This window comes from Macrobrachium rosenbergii, chromosome 21 (assembly GCF_040412425.1).
Source record: "Macrobrachium rosenbergii isolate ZJJX-2024 chromosome 21, ASM4041242v1, whole genome shotgun sequence".
Lineage (NCBI taxonomy): Eukaryota > Metazoa > Arthropoda > Malacostraca > Decapoda > Palaemonidae > Macrobrachium > Macrobrachium rosenbergii.
Genome location: NC_089761.1, coordinates 17,492,057 through 17,507,056, shown reverse-complemented (window position 1 = coordinate 17,507,056; position 15,000 = coordinate 17,492,057). Strand labels below are relative to the sequence as shown.

Sequence of the window (15,000 nt, the reverse complement as noted above, 5' to 3'; positions counted from 1 at the left end):
GAAATCCCAAAGATTTATGTGGTCTGAAAATGTGATGAAAAGGAACGAGGAACAGTTAGCCAGAAAAAAAAACTAAAAGCAGAAAATCATGGATAAAGGGGAAGACCTACATGTGATATGTGTTGCAGCAGAGAGTTCACAAGACTGATGATAGTGGAGAGAACTCAATTCGAGTTGAAAATCATTAAGGGAAAAGGTGGCGAAACATCGCTTTTGATGATGATGAAAGACGATGGATGATGATGACCCCGTTGAATTATAAGCGGAATATGGGTCCCTTAAAACTCGTGCTGGGAAATGTTTTGCAACACTAAGAAGGGTTATCATACAAGAAAAAAACAACACACCTACTGAAGACTTCCAATACGAAACTTACATTGAGGCACCCATAAGCCAACAACACTCCAAATTTGACATTAGCAAACTTCATAGCCTTCCCAACAAGCCGAGACTCTGGTAATCTCCACCAGCAGTTGACAATATTACAGCACCTACTACACACTACACAAATGAATTAGCGGATCCTGATTTGTGAAAAACATCCGCAGCTGTCATCTCTGTTTCAAGATAAAGTAGCCAAAGGTTTATCTATTCTGATCTGACAGAACATGACTGTTTTTTGTATGGTTTAGTACCAGTAAAACCCTCGCTAATAAACAACAAGCTTTACAGAGTAATGAATATTAAGAATAAAATTAACAAGAGTACAACCACCGTTGCATTCAGACATTCTTAATATCATAAGGGCTACACTGAAGTAAAATTCTCTTCCTTATAATGATCACGTCCTTTTAACCCATGAGCATTTGACGAATAATCCTCACTTCAATGGTAAAGCAATGATGTATGATCATCCGGTTAAACTGCAATGCAGTAATGAACATATCGTCACTAACCTCTTCCGAGATATCAAATTAGAGGGTATAAAAACAAAAATTAACCTTTCCATAAATATGATAAATATAATTCAAGAAGTGCGAAACATTTCAATCTTAGCAAGACTTCAGAGTTCTATTGGTTTTAGCCATCATACAAGACTGAGCTTTGTTACAGAGTTACTACACAAGACAGAGTTTGTTATTTACTCATTACACAAGAATGATTTTTGCTACTTTGTCACTACATAAGAATGAGTTTAACCTCACAAGAATGAGCCTTGCTACTATGTCACTAAGCAAGGCGTTTTTACTACTTATCACTACAGAAGAATGAATTTTGTTATTTAGTTGCTTCTAAAGAATAAAGTGTGTTACTTAGATACTTTAGAAAACTTGAGTCTTGCTGCTTTGCCACTACACCAAACTGAGTTTTGCTACACTGTCACTACAGAAGACTAGAAGATAAGACTAATCACTGGTCCAATCACGCGTGGATTCCATTCTCTTAAATATACTATGATTTTTCATGTGAGTGTAAAAAGCCAGTACTTAATATCCTTACGTGAATAAAATCTAGTGGCCATGGCCAGCAACACCCGGCTTAAGGACAATGATGTTGTCAGTTCTCTCTAAGTTTTTTCTGTACTTGCAATTTCCTTGTAGGACTTTACTGTAGGAGGTCACTTCAATGCCAGGAGCCAGAATTCGAGCCTGGGGAGAGGGTAAATTTTAAAAGAACTATTAGACCATTATACATGAGAGGTTTCTACAGCTGTGCTAGTTTAACTGATCTCTATATCACTAAAAAAAAAAAGGTTGCAAACTCTGGCTTAGTTTTAGTTAAAAAAAAAAATAGAAGAGTTTGTTAGGGAACCTTTGATACAGATGGGTAGTGCAAATATCCTTCACCAAACTATTCAGACGGAAAATTAGTTTTTTAAATCAAGTAAAGACTACTGGCCCACTTACCATCTGCTTGAGGTCGATCCTTAGTACAGGCGTTCTGGAGAGGACCAAACCGTTCTGTCTGCGGAACAGCCCAACATTCTGACATTCAAAGATACCCGCGTAATTATCGTAGTCTGTTGTGTGTACCGTGAATGACCCATCTCCTGCAATTCCTGTTAATATAAATCAAATTCTTACATGTTTGAATTTAACAAAGTGCTTCGATTTTCTTCTGATCTAATATTTAACTGCTACTGCTCGTCATCAGCTCTCTCTCTCTCTCTCTCTCTCTCTCTCTCTCTCTCTCTCTCTCTCTCTCTCTCTCTCTCACCCTGCCCTCTTCTCGCTGAGACACTCATATTATTGCACACAAATACACACATACACACATGGTCACAAACTCTTAGTTCTGCTAATGATCTGTGTAGTTACCCTCTACTTATCTGGTTATTTGTTATCTGCTGACCAGGGTTGCTTCTTCAGCTTACTATGGAGCAGCAACCCAGCTAGTGCCAACTCAGCAGCTTTATCTTTGTCTCTCTAGAATTATGAAGAAGGTCAGTGTACAGGTGGCTGTTGTCAGTGGCAGAAGTATCTTACAAACATAGTTTCATGGATCCAACTCATTTCTTATCCTAGATGGCTCAGCGAACCTATGGATATGATCATTTGAAGACGCCAAAAAGATAAGGCATTACACAAAACCCTCATTTGGAAGTATCCTAAGAGCAGCCCCAAACCAGCGGCAGAAGACTCGATTTCAGCCAAATTACAAATGCTGTTGGCTGTCTGATGTTGGACATGCCACAGCAAAAATGCACCTCAGGCAGATAACAGATAAGCGAATGTACGAAATAACTATAGGTGACTTTAACAGATGTTTGAATTCTAGGAATGTTTGGTTGAAACGTTACCGTACTGGACAAGCAGATGATCTGTTAATTATCTGTCTAAACTGGAATAAGCTGAAGAGGTCTTTACGTGTCCAGTTCTTATCTAGCCAGTGGGATGCATTTGTGTTAATGAGTTAAACAGTTGTATGTTGCAATACGAAAAAAGTACATAGTCTAAAAATGACGCAGTGCTGTAGGATAAATTCTTTGGCACCATACACAGATTCAACATGTGTGACAGGGCCTATATTTATTGTTGCCAGAAGCAGGCAACTGACTGTGATTTTCAGTGTCTTCTCCTTCCCCACACCCCATATGTGCCAGCAAGCTGAGTACCACTATTTTATAACATGAGAGAGCAAGTGGTTTGAGCAAAAATCGGTCAGTGTGCATTATAAAAGGGCGAGCAGGAATTTAATAATCTGTACACTGCAATACAGAAAAAGACTTGCCTGATAACCCACACATCAGAAACAATGGCAGCTGCAAAAGCTCACTACTCAAAACGAAAGTACTAAGTGTGGTTACCATGGCCCGAAAAATGAACTATGCTCATTAATTGCCCAGCATCTAACATATATACAGCACGTGGTAAAGAAGGTAACTATTCTTGTCACGGTGAAAACAAGCAAGAATATAACCTGAGCCCTGGCAACACTACCCTGGTACCTGTCAAGGAGGCCAGCAGACTGTACAGTAGGTCAGGTGTACAAGGAGGCGAAGCGGTGCCATGTTTAGGGTCAAACCAATACCAAAAGTGGGCAAAATACATCCAGACAATACAGCTCCATTGCCATAGTTGTGACACAAATGTGCTTCCGGGGATGATTTGCAACATGTATTGGTGATAAGAAGTAGTTCCTAGGCAATCATGTTACGTGTATTCAAACTCAAATTTGCTGATGAATCAACCGTGTAAAAATAGTTATCTATAACTTATTCATGTTAACGAATATCTGCAAACAATTAAGTCTGGCTGACACAGATTTCCCTTCTTATAACCAAGAATACACCCATAAAGGATTAGGCATTGATTTCCTATAATGAGAAAAATATGCCGTTATTAAAACTGGTAATTTTAATGGTTCATGGGAGCGACATTTAACATTAAACAAACCCTAGCTACCTATGAGGGGTAACTCTCTTCTTATACGCATATCTAAACACAATGTAAGGATAAGATTATTCAAACCAGTTTCTGTAGGAATGAACAGCAAATGATGTGCTAAAATAATGGTAATAAAAATCAATGGTTTCTCGATACGTGCCAGAGACATCGAGAACCTCCCAGCAACTTACTGGGGATAATCATTAAAGATTATGTTTTGCCTAAATCCGTTCCTGGATCAGATGTAAGGCACTACACCTTATGACATAAAATGTGTTTATTTCTTTTTTCTTTTCCCTAGCGTATCCTTTTATTGTGTGTTTTATCCCTTTCCTATGACCGAGACAATGTTATTTCCCACTACATGTACGGTATATCTATGTTTTATATTAATATTTGGGACCATCTTCATTTGACCTACTTTTCTATCTCTGTGGGTGACGTGGGGTGGAGATTATGAGGAGTTAATTACTCAATGAGCGTGAAGTTGATAATGTCTCACGAAAACGCCTGGAGAGCGCCAATGCCCAGTGTAGCCTATTGTTAGTCATATTCAGTCGTAGACATACGTAATAAACATATGCTGTGTACAATCGAATAATTTCTTATCCAACAGATTATCACTATTTTTAAAATTCTATGTTACACAATGAGCCTAATACAATATATAAACCACTGGAAACTTAATGATCAGAATGACCATTAATTTTTATCTAGCTGTGCTTTAACTAATGAGATCGTGATATTAACAAGTGACTCGTTTTATTTATTGGTTGGATTACTGACTAGTGATGTGCCAGTTTATGTCTCTCCTCTATTCATCCTCCCTCTCTCTCAAACACACACTCAAAACCACATGCAATTGTTTTTGTGCAGTCTTCAATTCAACTTATATAGTTATCCCTACTAACATTTTCTAAACCAAATATACATAATAAAGAAAACGAATAATAACTAGCGGAGACTATGATGCTTTTTCATCTCTCCTCTCGAAAGGAACATAAAGCTGGGTCCTAGATAATCATCACAAACGGTGTATGCCTAATGAATGCATTAAGTTAACGTTCCATACGTCTGACTTTTGAGTCAGTTGTTCTCATAAAAAAATAAATATCTGATGCTAAACTTTTCTACAATTTTTTTCTAAATGCTGTAGTGTCTTCAATCAATTGCAGCCATGATGTGCTTTGACTATTCAAAATTTATATTCCAAATGAACGATGATTTGATTATTGCTTGAAGTTCATGGTTTAGAGACGTTACCACACATAAATAGCCTTAAAATTTAGGTTTACCCTTATGCTTGTATCTCTCTCTCTCTCTCTCTCTCTCTCTCTCTCTCTCTCTCTCTCTCTCTCCAGACCAACAGGAAATGTATGTTTATGTAAGTACAGAAGACAGAATGAAATAATAAAAGTAGCAAGGAATAAAGTTGTCGAAATAAATAAAAAGAGATTTTGAATAAACGCTGCAGCACGGAAAATTTGATTATGTAGCGATATTCAAAGAAAATGAATATATCAGTAAAGAAAAAAAAAACGGATAAATTATGGATAATAAGGAAACTCTTTAAGGAGAAAAAGTTTTCCATAACGGAAGTAAATACCGAGAATGGTGCTGGACAAATGTTACTAAGAATAGAAGACGACAACGGAAAAGTATTCTCTGGAGAGACTGCAGTTGTGCCAATGCAGTACTTTGAAGAATTGGTGGTTGTGGAGGATAGAAGGGATCTGGATCTGAATTTACAGGGGCTAAAGGTAACAGTCAAAATCTGACAATGATAGTGGAAGTAAATCTTGAAGATATAATGAAGAGAACGAAGAAAATGAAGGACAGAAATGTGCCAGGGGTTGATGGTTTAAGATGCTGAGAAAAAGGTGAAGTAATGACACTGAGTGACTCAACAAGTCCTGCTTTCTTTGCTACTGTCCTAATCGAAATCTTACCGTATCCCCTCTTTGTATACTAAGTAATGTTATTCCCCTATAACTCTGAACTATTTCTATAACCTTTACGCTTAATAAAAGGCCTAATTAGTCTCTCAACCTTTCCTCTGGCGCTTCTTTCCTTCATCCAGAAATATTTCACACATCTTGGCAAGTCACTCAGTGTCATTACTTCATCTTTTCCTCAGCATCTTAAACCATCAACCCCTGTTCTTCAGTTTCTTCGTTGTCTTCATTATATCCTCAAGAGTTATTATTATCTTTTTTCTCAAAATTTTATTATTTCTATAACAGATTTTATATTTTTTCCCATTTTTATATTTCTAATTTATGTTACTATTATCTACATCTACAATATTATTATTTTGTCATCATTTTTCATGTGGGGGGGCACGTGCCCAGGTGGCCCCACCACCCCGGATCCGCTAATGGTAAGAGTACTGTTTTGTGAACTTAGACGACGGATATTTTTTGTGAGCCAAGTGTTTCTTTTGAAAGAGCAAAGTGAAAAGTTTCAGTATATAGTTAAAAGTGTCATATATGGACTTAGAAAAAGCTTATCATGATCTAACTGATACAGATAAAATGTGGAGGGGTTGTGATGATGTGCTGTGTAGAAGGTAACTGGTCGAGTGGTTAAAACTTTTTTATGATAAAAACGAAGTGTGTAAAAGTTAGTCTGAATTATGGGTGAAGTGATACAAGAAGTCAAATGAAGAGACAGATGTAAATGGTTTACAGAGTTGCGGATTCTAACAGCTGTTAGTGTAAATTCAGAAAGCAAGGTATAGTATGAAAAAGACAGGGAGAGAAAACGAGTGTCTATGGAAGCCAAAATTGGGATGTACCAAAGGACTTTTTATCCAACTCTCATTTATGGAAATGAAACTTGGGTATTCAATACGAATGAAAGAAAAATGACTGAGGCTGGTGAGATTAATTTTTTTTGCATAGTATATATATAGAGTAACAAGGACTAAACGAGTAATGTGGAGAATCACAGAACGAGTAATGTGCAGAATCACAGAACGAGTAATGTAGAATCATGGAACTAGTAATGGGGAGAATCACAGAACCGGTAATGTAGAGAATCACAGAAGGAGAAATGTGGAGAATCACAGAACGAGTAATGTGGAGAATCATAGAACGAGCAATGTCGAGAATCACAAAACGAGTAATGTGGAGAATCACAGAACAGGTAATGTGGAGAATCATAGAACGAGTAATGTGGAGAATCACAGAACGAGTAATGTGGAGAATCATAGAACGAATAATGTGGAGAATCACAAAACGAGTAATGTGGAGAATCATATAATGAGTAATGTGGAGAATCATAGAACGAGTGGTAAAGTGCTGATATAGTTTGATCTTAAAGGGAAGTGCGTAAAACTGGATGGCATACAAACATATACTCAACCAAGGCCAAGAGAGACAAGGTCTACCCAACTGAGTGGAGTCGCCTCCCACCTGAGGTAACTACGTAGGCGATGACGTATCTTAGAGGTACCTGCTCATTATGGCAATTCACCTGCTGACGCAATAAGGAGGTAGACAAAGCTCCGCCTACATGGGGGATTTTGGGGGAAAGTGAGCAGACCTTCTCCTTCTCTTGGCCTTGTATTCAACCATACTCTGTACCAGAATCTTCACACTCACCGGACATTGGCCAGAAACTCCTCAGGTTGGCAGGATTCTTCTTATCAGGTTGGGTGAGGGTTCCAGTATTGAAAGTAGCGTGCGCGAGGCCCACTGCACTGAAAATTCCGTTTTCTTTTTCCTCGACAATTTGCCAAGAATCAGGAGAGTCTTTCTGAGAGACGGTCCATGTCATGCATTTTTCTCCTTTGTCAAAGGCCTCAATGACGTACCATCTCCCTATGAACTGTCAAACGAAGTTAATTCTATAGAAGAGCAGACAATAACATCTGTATACTATTTATTTTGACCCATTATCTAAGTGTTGTCTTTATTATGGCAATTTACCAAGATATTTTAAGTAACAATCTTTTCTCTTTTCGATATACCGTCATACACTGGAAGCTAAAGGAAGGAACAAAGAATTCAGCTTTTAAAAATTACCTTTGCCATGTCGAAATCTTCCATAGCTGTTGGCGTGGGGCATCTTCCCCAAACATACTCTGCTGTCAATGCTGTCCTGACCAACACAGATAGCAATACAAGGGAATACTTCAGCATCCTGTTTGTGTGATAGGAATAAACCGGATTACATTATTATCACTGTTATGCACTCGTCCACAATGGATAAGAAAAATAGGCTGTTAATTCCTGAACCAAGTAATAACAGACTAAGGCGAAAACAAATAAATAAACGATAAATTATTCATACACATTGATAAAATATCAGTTTGATACAGAAATAAACCAGAAAAATTTATGCTTAGAAACATGATGTTTCTAATTAGCAATACAGTCTTTAAAGTTGTAAAACAACCTGCCTTAGGCTTAAGTGTATCAACGTTTGGGAGACTTTCCCATTTTCACAAGGAAATGAAAGAAAGACACAAACACCGCAATGGAATATCTTCGCCAATGTCTTGCAAACCGAGTAAAACCTTTCACTAAATATAGAGTTCAGCCTCTAACCCATAGTGAAAATGAAAAGTTGTGACGCACTTATCTGATTTGATCTGCTTTGTTAAATCAGCCATTCATTGCTTAAATCAGAGAAAAAGAGGGACCTGGAGTGGTTGGACAGAAAATGGAAGAAAGGAAGTAAGAAGTGAGGTACAGGAAACGGTTAAAAGCTGGGTGCAGCTAGGCGCCGAAGGGACGGTGCAAACAGTCTTCAGTAATGCCTGCGGTGCACTACTTAAGTTTACTAATCTCACTGAAATCAGTTTTAACAACAGTGCATTCATTCCTTTCGCAAAATTTGTCTTAGATATAACTCTTTCTGTCAGCACTGTTAAGGTACATGATGGCTACAATATATATAAATTTTCCACTAAATTTGAGACCACTGGAACATTCGAAGAAATTCTCAGAAAATAATGTCGGTATATGAAATTCACATAAGTTCATATTTATGTTATTGTTCAGTTAAAAATACCAAATAATAATGGGTCTAACATACGATGTGGGTTCAAAACGACATAAAGAAGCGGACAATCGTTTAACTATCCATGAGTGCCGAATCCTTGCGGACTGTTTTAACCCTAATCAAAACGATACAAATTATATGAAATTTAGGCTATACAACCAAGCACTATAAGGCACTCTCAGCCGTTCAGTGATTAATAAAGTGAAAAGAGGGAGTGGAGTGGTTTAGCGGCAAGATCAAGAGATCCAAAAAATAAATGATATGAGGTAAAAAGGATCTCAAGGTGAAACTGAGAGAAACCGCCACAGTTTAACTAATATGTAATAATCAGAGTGGATCAATAAGACGGAAGAAAGTAAGCGGAAATGGAGATCAAGTCAAAGGCTGAAGTGTGGGTGCAATTAGGGTCCAAAAGAAGCAACAAACACGCTTCAGTCATTCCTACAGAGCACCACGTGAGATGCACTCCGCGGTGTACTTACCGGGACGCGCATTACAGTGAAAAAACTACAACGTGATTTATGCAGACCTCCACACCGGCAACAAGAGTTTCACGTCTTTCCCAGAAATGAAGCGATCTGCATAATAATATGCCAATGAAGGTTGATAAATTTTAAAGTAAAATGCCAGCAAGTTATCTTTATATAACATACTTAGTTTTTATAAAGAAAAATACAATGGAAAAAACAATACAGCCGGCGTCACCATGGTAGCAGCAAGCCGCAACTCATGACGTCATTCAAGATTTTACAAAGGTCGGTGCTTTTGCCATTTTCGATAGAGTAAAAGTAAGTATACCTTAGATTTACCAGACCACTGAGCTGATTAACAGCTCTCCTAGGGCTGGCCCGAAGGATTAGATATTAGAGCCACTATGGGAAAAATATTACGAGCGTGTCTTTCTGATACAAATTCTTTCATGAATATTCATCAGAACAGACATAAGTCCACAAAAATAGGACAGCACTTGTTCACCATAGGTATTCCCTCGACTTTCTTGAATAAGGTAAAAACTTATGAAACATGATAAAATTCATAGCTTTTCTAAGCTTGTCAGTTGTGGAACAGTAAAACCTAAGCATGTTGCATCTGAAAACAAATAATTATCTTTCAAACATTTCACACACAATATATATATATATATATATATATATATATATATATATATATATATATATATATATATATATATATATATGACTAGTTAACTGTTTCCCACACAGTGTGCCTCCGAGGACAACAAAATAGTTTCACTGGAATGGAAGGTCATTAATATCTACGAAACGCGTGCGAGACAGGTACATAAACTATTAAGTGTTAATGTTGTGGAGATTTTCAGCACAGGGAACTCTTCTATCATTCAGAACTTGGTTTGAGTGTGGCAGTAGCCACTGTTCATTGTTCTTTGATTCTATCCCTAGTTAGGGTGTACTATTCAATTCGGAAAGGATGTTGGATACATAAGTATGAGCGTGCAGCTTTTATACGGAATACTCAATAACATCCAGTAAGTATAAACAGTAAAATATACCGCATGCACCTAAGAGAACACCGACCTGTATCCTGATGTCTTGTGCTCCAGTCTGAGTTATCCCAACTGCAAGGAACCCTCTGGATAAGATTCATTTATACGCCACTTTCTTGCGGCTCCTAATTAATGCATGTCGCCATGCGGAATAACAATGATGCTTCAATTATTTTCGCTGCTGTGCGTATCCCTTTGATATCACCATGTAGGGCAGAAAATCGACTGTGGTTAGATGATAATTTCGTTCTGGTGTGTTAAGATGATTTTTTATACATATAATAAAGCTTCGAGAGGAGCTAACCTAAACCTTTTGGACCTGTTAGTTTATTTACCTTAATGCTGAAATGGTTAAGCTCGCATTTGCAAACATACCATCCGTAATTTCTTACGATATTAATTCTATAAAATAAGAGCAAGGAGAAAAAAGTTCGTTAATATGAGGATCAGGAGACTGCATGACCCTCTTTGATTCTCTTTCATCGACCTGTGACGAACATCCTGCGCGCGAAAGCCGTGGAGAGTTGCATAACTTTCTTTTCTTCTCGTCTAGACGCATAATTCCTGTGGCAATTAGGATTCTTTTTTTACATGTATTGATTAACTTCGGGGTGTAGTTCTCCTTACAATGGGCGGCCTTAATCGTTCAGATATTCATTGGATTAACTGAATCGTTCAGATTTTTTTTTTTTTTACCTAATCGAATGTTTTAGTCCTGTTTAAAGGGCATAAAATGACTCTGGCGACGGAGAATGCAGTTTGTATCTGTAAGCCTAACGTTATTAGTGAGACACGGACTGCTGTTCTGTTTACCTTTATTCTCGTTTGGTGCATATCCCGTTCATCCATCCACAAACACACACACACACACACACACATACATATATATATAATATATATATATATATATATATATATATATATATATATATATATATATATATATATATATATATATGTCTTTGAAAATCACAGCAGATGCACGTGACTTCAGAATATAAGCGAATACAACAGGAAAATGACACAGAAGTTTAGTACCAAGCGCTTTCACGTGTTTATTCAGGCATCGTCAGGGCGTGAATAAACACGTGAAAGCGCTGATACTGAACTTCTGCCTTCATTTTCCTGTAGGTATTTCATATATATATATATATATATATATATATATATATATATATATATATATATATATATATATATAACATACGATCCTGGCCTAAGAATTGACAATTGTGTAGATCCCATGGTAGGAGGAATCAGAGTAAGACAGATAATAGAAAAGGGAAGGGATGCTACGAGTTTAGACGACATGAATGGTGTGTAGTTGAACTATTATGAAAAAGTTATTTGTGAACTTTGAAAGCAAAAGGACAAATCAAAATGTATTGTGGAGGGTTAATAATATATGGTATAGAAAATAAGTTGTTGAGAGCGATTACAAGTTTTTAACATCGATGCAATCGTGTTAGGTTAGAAAGAACTTCCGATTTTTTCTTAAAATGAAGCCGACCTCTCGGAAAAATTTCACCGAAATTCAATTGCAAGTCCGATGTATCTTGTGGTCAGAAGGAAGGCATAGAGGCATAAGCGAATACAAGACCTCTGTCCCACTGAGAAATCGAGCACGCAATAGTAAATTCCATAACTATACTGTTTCAACTCATCTGGCACCGATAAATTATCATTCATTGACAAGGGATCATGACAACACTGTGGGATGTACTCGGCTGCTAACTGAGAGAGAAAAAATGCGGAGGGAAGGACACGAGAAGACAATAACAAACGAATGCTAGAGAGGTGATCGCAAACATCGAGAGAGAGAGTTGACGGTGATCCAACTGTCATAAGTATCGTTATATAAGACTAGGCCATGACTTTTTTTTTTTTTTTTTTTTTTTTTTTACCATTCATTAGTTGAGATAGCTTTTCCATATAAAAACTGTAACATTAAGTAACAAATACCACTCCTTTAAAAGTTAATGCCCATCGAAAAGTGCATAGGATTTTCTGTTAATCTTAGCTTTTCCTTATTACGCATTAGCCATCATTACTGTTACCCTGTTTGAGGTAAAATCGGCCCACCATAAAAAAAACTGCATGCGCCTCCAATAATAGATTTTTAAATTTCCATCATTTTGATTAACAAATATATTTTTAATTATGTTCAGCTTTCCTGCATTCAGTAAAAGAGAAGGGGGATGTAGTCTTGCAGGCAGACCTATGCTAATTTTACCTCTCACTAAACTTGCCCACTCAAAGTCAACAAAATAATAGATCGATATCGGAGTCGTGAGCCCGACGATTGATATACGGGCTTTGTTGTCAATAAATTGTGAATGTTAAAAAGGGCAGAAAAGTATTTTAAAGACTTAGAAATGGAGATCTTTCAGCATCACTGAGGAAACTAAAAGCATGAGACTATGCATTTGGAATGCTTAGCTTAATTAGGTTAACCTGTCGCTGCTGCTCCTTTCTCACATAGGATAAGCACAATGATAATACATTTTTATTTTCAACCAAATCTTTTTGCACCATTTTACGCCTCGATAAACACGGTTTCCGTAATTATATAGGCAGACTTTGTTAACAGATATTTCCATTGTTCTACGGCCGGAATTTTTGTGAGAGCTACTGTTGTATGACCCTCCCCGCCCCGTGCACCATAGGCCTAACCCACTTTATTCTTATCCTCTGTTATACTGAGATCAGTACAACAAGGACAATAAATGTTGAAAATATGAACTAGAAAGGATAAAATTGTTGGTTGTCCAGTTTCAGCTGAAGCTCTGAATCCAAAATATCTAGTTAGATTCCCGCGGTCCGGCTACTTCTGTGGTGGTTCGTAAACCTAAAAGTATTTCTTACTCGTACTGCACTTAAGTTTCCCCAAAATTGTTGCCCAGGTTTATCTACAGTAACTCAAAGGGGCATATTTATACTTGCAGTTGTTTTCGCACTATTCGTTTATGCATAATCCTGAGTCTCATACTTAATGTTTTGGTAGGAGTTCAATGTCTATTTGTGTACGTTCAAATAAGAGAACTAAGACAATCAACGGCAACATACAATTTGGCTACTATTAATTCATTTGAGTAAAAATTGGCAAAATTACTGTGCAGTCAACCGTGGGGTTCTTCCCATTCATATTCCTTCACTTTTTGTGGGATCCCTTAACCTAACACATCCTAGCCTAGCAAGTGTCTGGGTGCCTCGTTCTGCCTAGACCTTCTTTGACCAATCTGGCAAGAGAGCACAACCTTAATCTATTCGTTGCAACCTCTCGTTAAGTTTAAATAATTTACGATGAGTTTTTCTTAACTGAGGACGTACGTTGTAGTGCAATATTTTTTTATAGTGCACGGGAAATAGCTGGCTGGAAACCAACGCTGAAGGGTAGTGAACGATATAGGCCTAAACTTAACAAGACAGTATATAGTGAAGTCATCTATCACAAATATCTAATAAAGAATTTCAAATACCTAGAAAATGCCTTGGGGAACGACGGAGAAACGTAATTTGTATCATACCACCACAGCAAGAACAACCAGTCTCTGTTTACTAAGTCTTGTACCCATAATGCATTATTATTAACAACAGCGAACCACGAAGCGCGCCCTTCTTACCCCACTCAAGGTCCTTTAAATATACTCTGAATTCACTAGTAAATGACAATAAGTAACTATACATATCGGGATTGGAGCTCTAAGACTGGTTTAATACCGAGTTTTGGAAGTTTTGAGGGGTAAAGTATCAAGTGGCAAGATATTCCGACGAACCTTCATTTCGGAAAAGCTGAATAAAAAGGTTTAATAGAAAGGCTGGAGAATACACAATATTAGGACGTCAAATTCCACATAAGGAAAAAGGAGCAGTCAGTTTTGTCACAGGATAGTTTAGAAATTAGTATGATAGTTTCTTAACTATCTATAAGACTGACTGCTTAGTGAGGTCATCTGCGTTTACAAATCAGTCCACTAACGGAACAAGGCAACCGCATGCACTTGTCTATTGAACAGATGTAGACGAAAAAAGGAGGCGGAGTGGGTCTAACAATGAGAGAGCCATTAGTACGGCTTTCGGAAGTTGACGCCAATGAATTAGGGAAAAAGGAGGCGGTGAAAGAATTACGGCCCAGATGAACTAATCAATTTAGTTTTGATTATTTTATAACGAGATTTTTTTTATTTACCATTTTGTAACTATGGTCATCAACTCTGCATGGTAACGGTGAAGCAATGCCAAGCAATTTTTTGTGCTGCACAAACGTCCATTTGTTGCGCTTTGAGTGAAATGAGCAATTGTCACAGGTGGCCGTTAGCCTCATTTCATGTAGTTCGAAGTCCCATAGGACAATCCAGTATAAAATAAACTGTATATGAAATGTAATATAAGGGGTTTTACTAATAAACTGATACTATAATCTTTATTTTCTTTGAGTGTATGGTAGAAGGATTTCATAATTAAAGGTAATAAAGCAAATCATAAAAAAAATATTAAGTTTCTGTAAATGTACTCAATGAATTATCTCTACAATTTATTCATTTACTTACCTTCACAAATGAATTATCCAGCAAATCCTTATAATAATAATAATAATAATAATAATAATAATAATAATAATAATAATAATAATAATAA

At 37.0% G+C, this 15,000-nt stretch overlaps 1 protein-coding gene across 1 annotated transcript; it reads right to left on the bottom strand.

Annotated features, from left to right (window-relative positions):
- Window positions 1–41: 41 nt before the first annotated feature.
- Window positions 42–13,931, bottom strand: LOC136849728 (apolipoprotein D-like). Its single transcript, XM_067123104.1, has 5 exons — window positions 13,842–13,931; window positions 7,856–7,973; window positions 7,433–7,658; window positions 1,848–1,999; window positions 42–1,589 (listed from the first exon to the last, which is right to left on the bottom strand). The coding sequence occupies exons 2-5, from the start codon at window positions 7,970–7,972 to the stop codon at window positions 1,452–1,454; spliced, it is 633 nt and encodes a 210-aa protein (XP_066979205.1). The 5' UTR covers window position 7,973; window positions 13,842–13,931; the 3' UTR covers window positions 42–1,451.
- Between the last annotated feature and the right edge of the window lie 1,069 nt (window positions 13,932–15,000).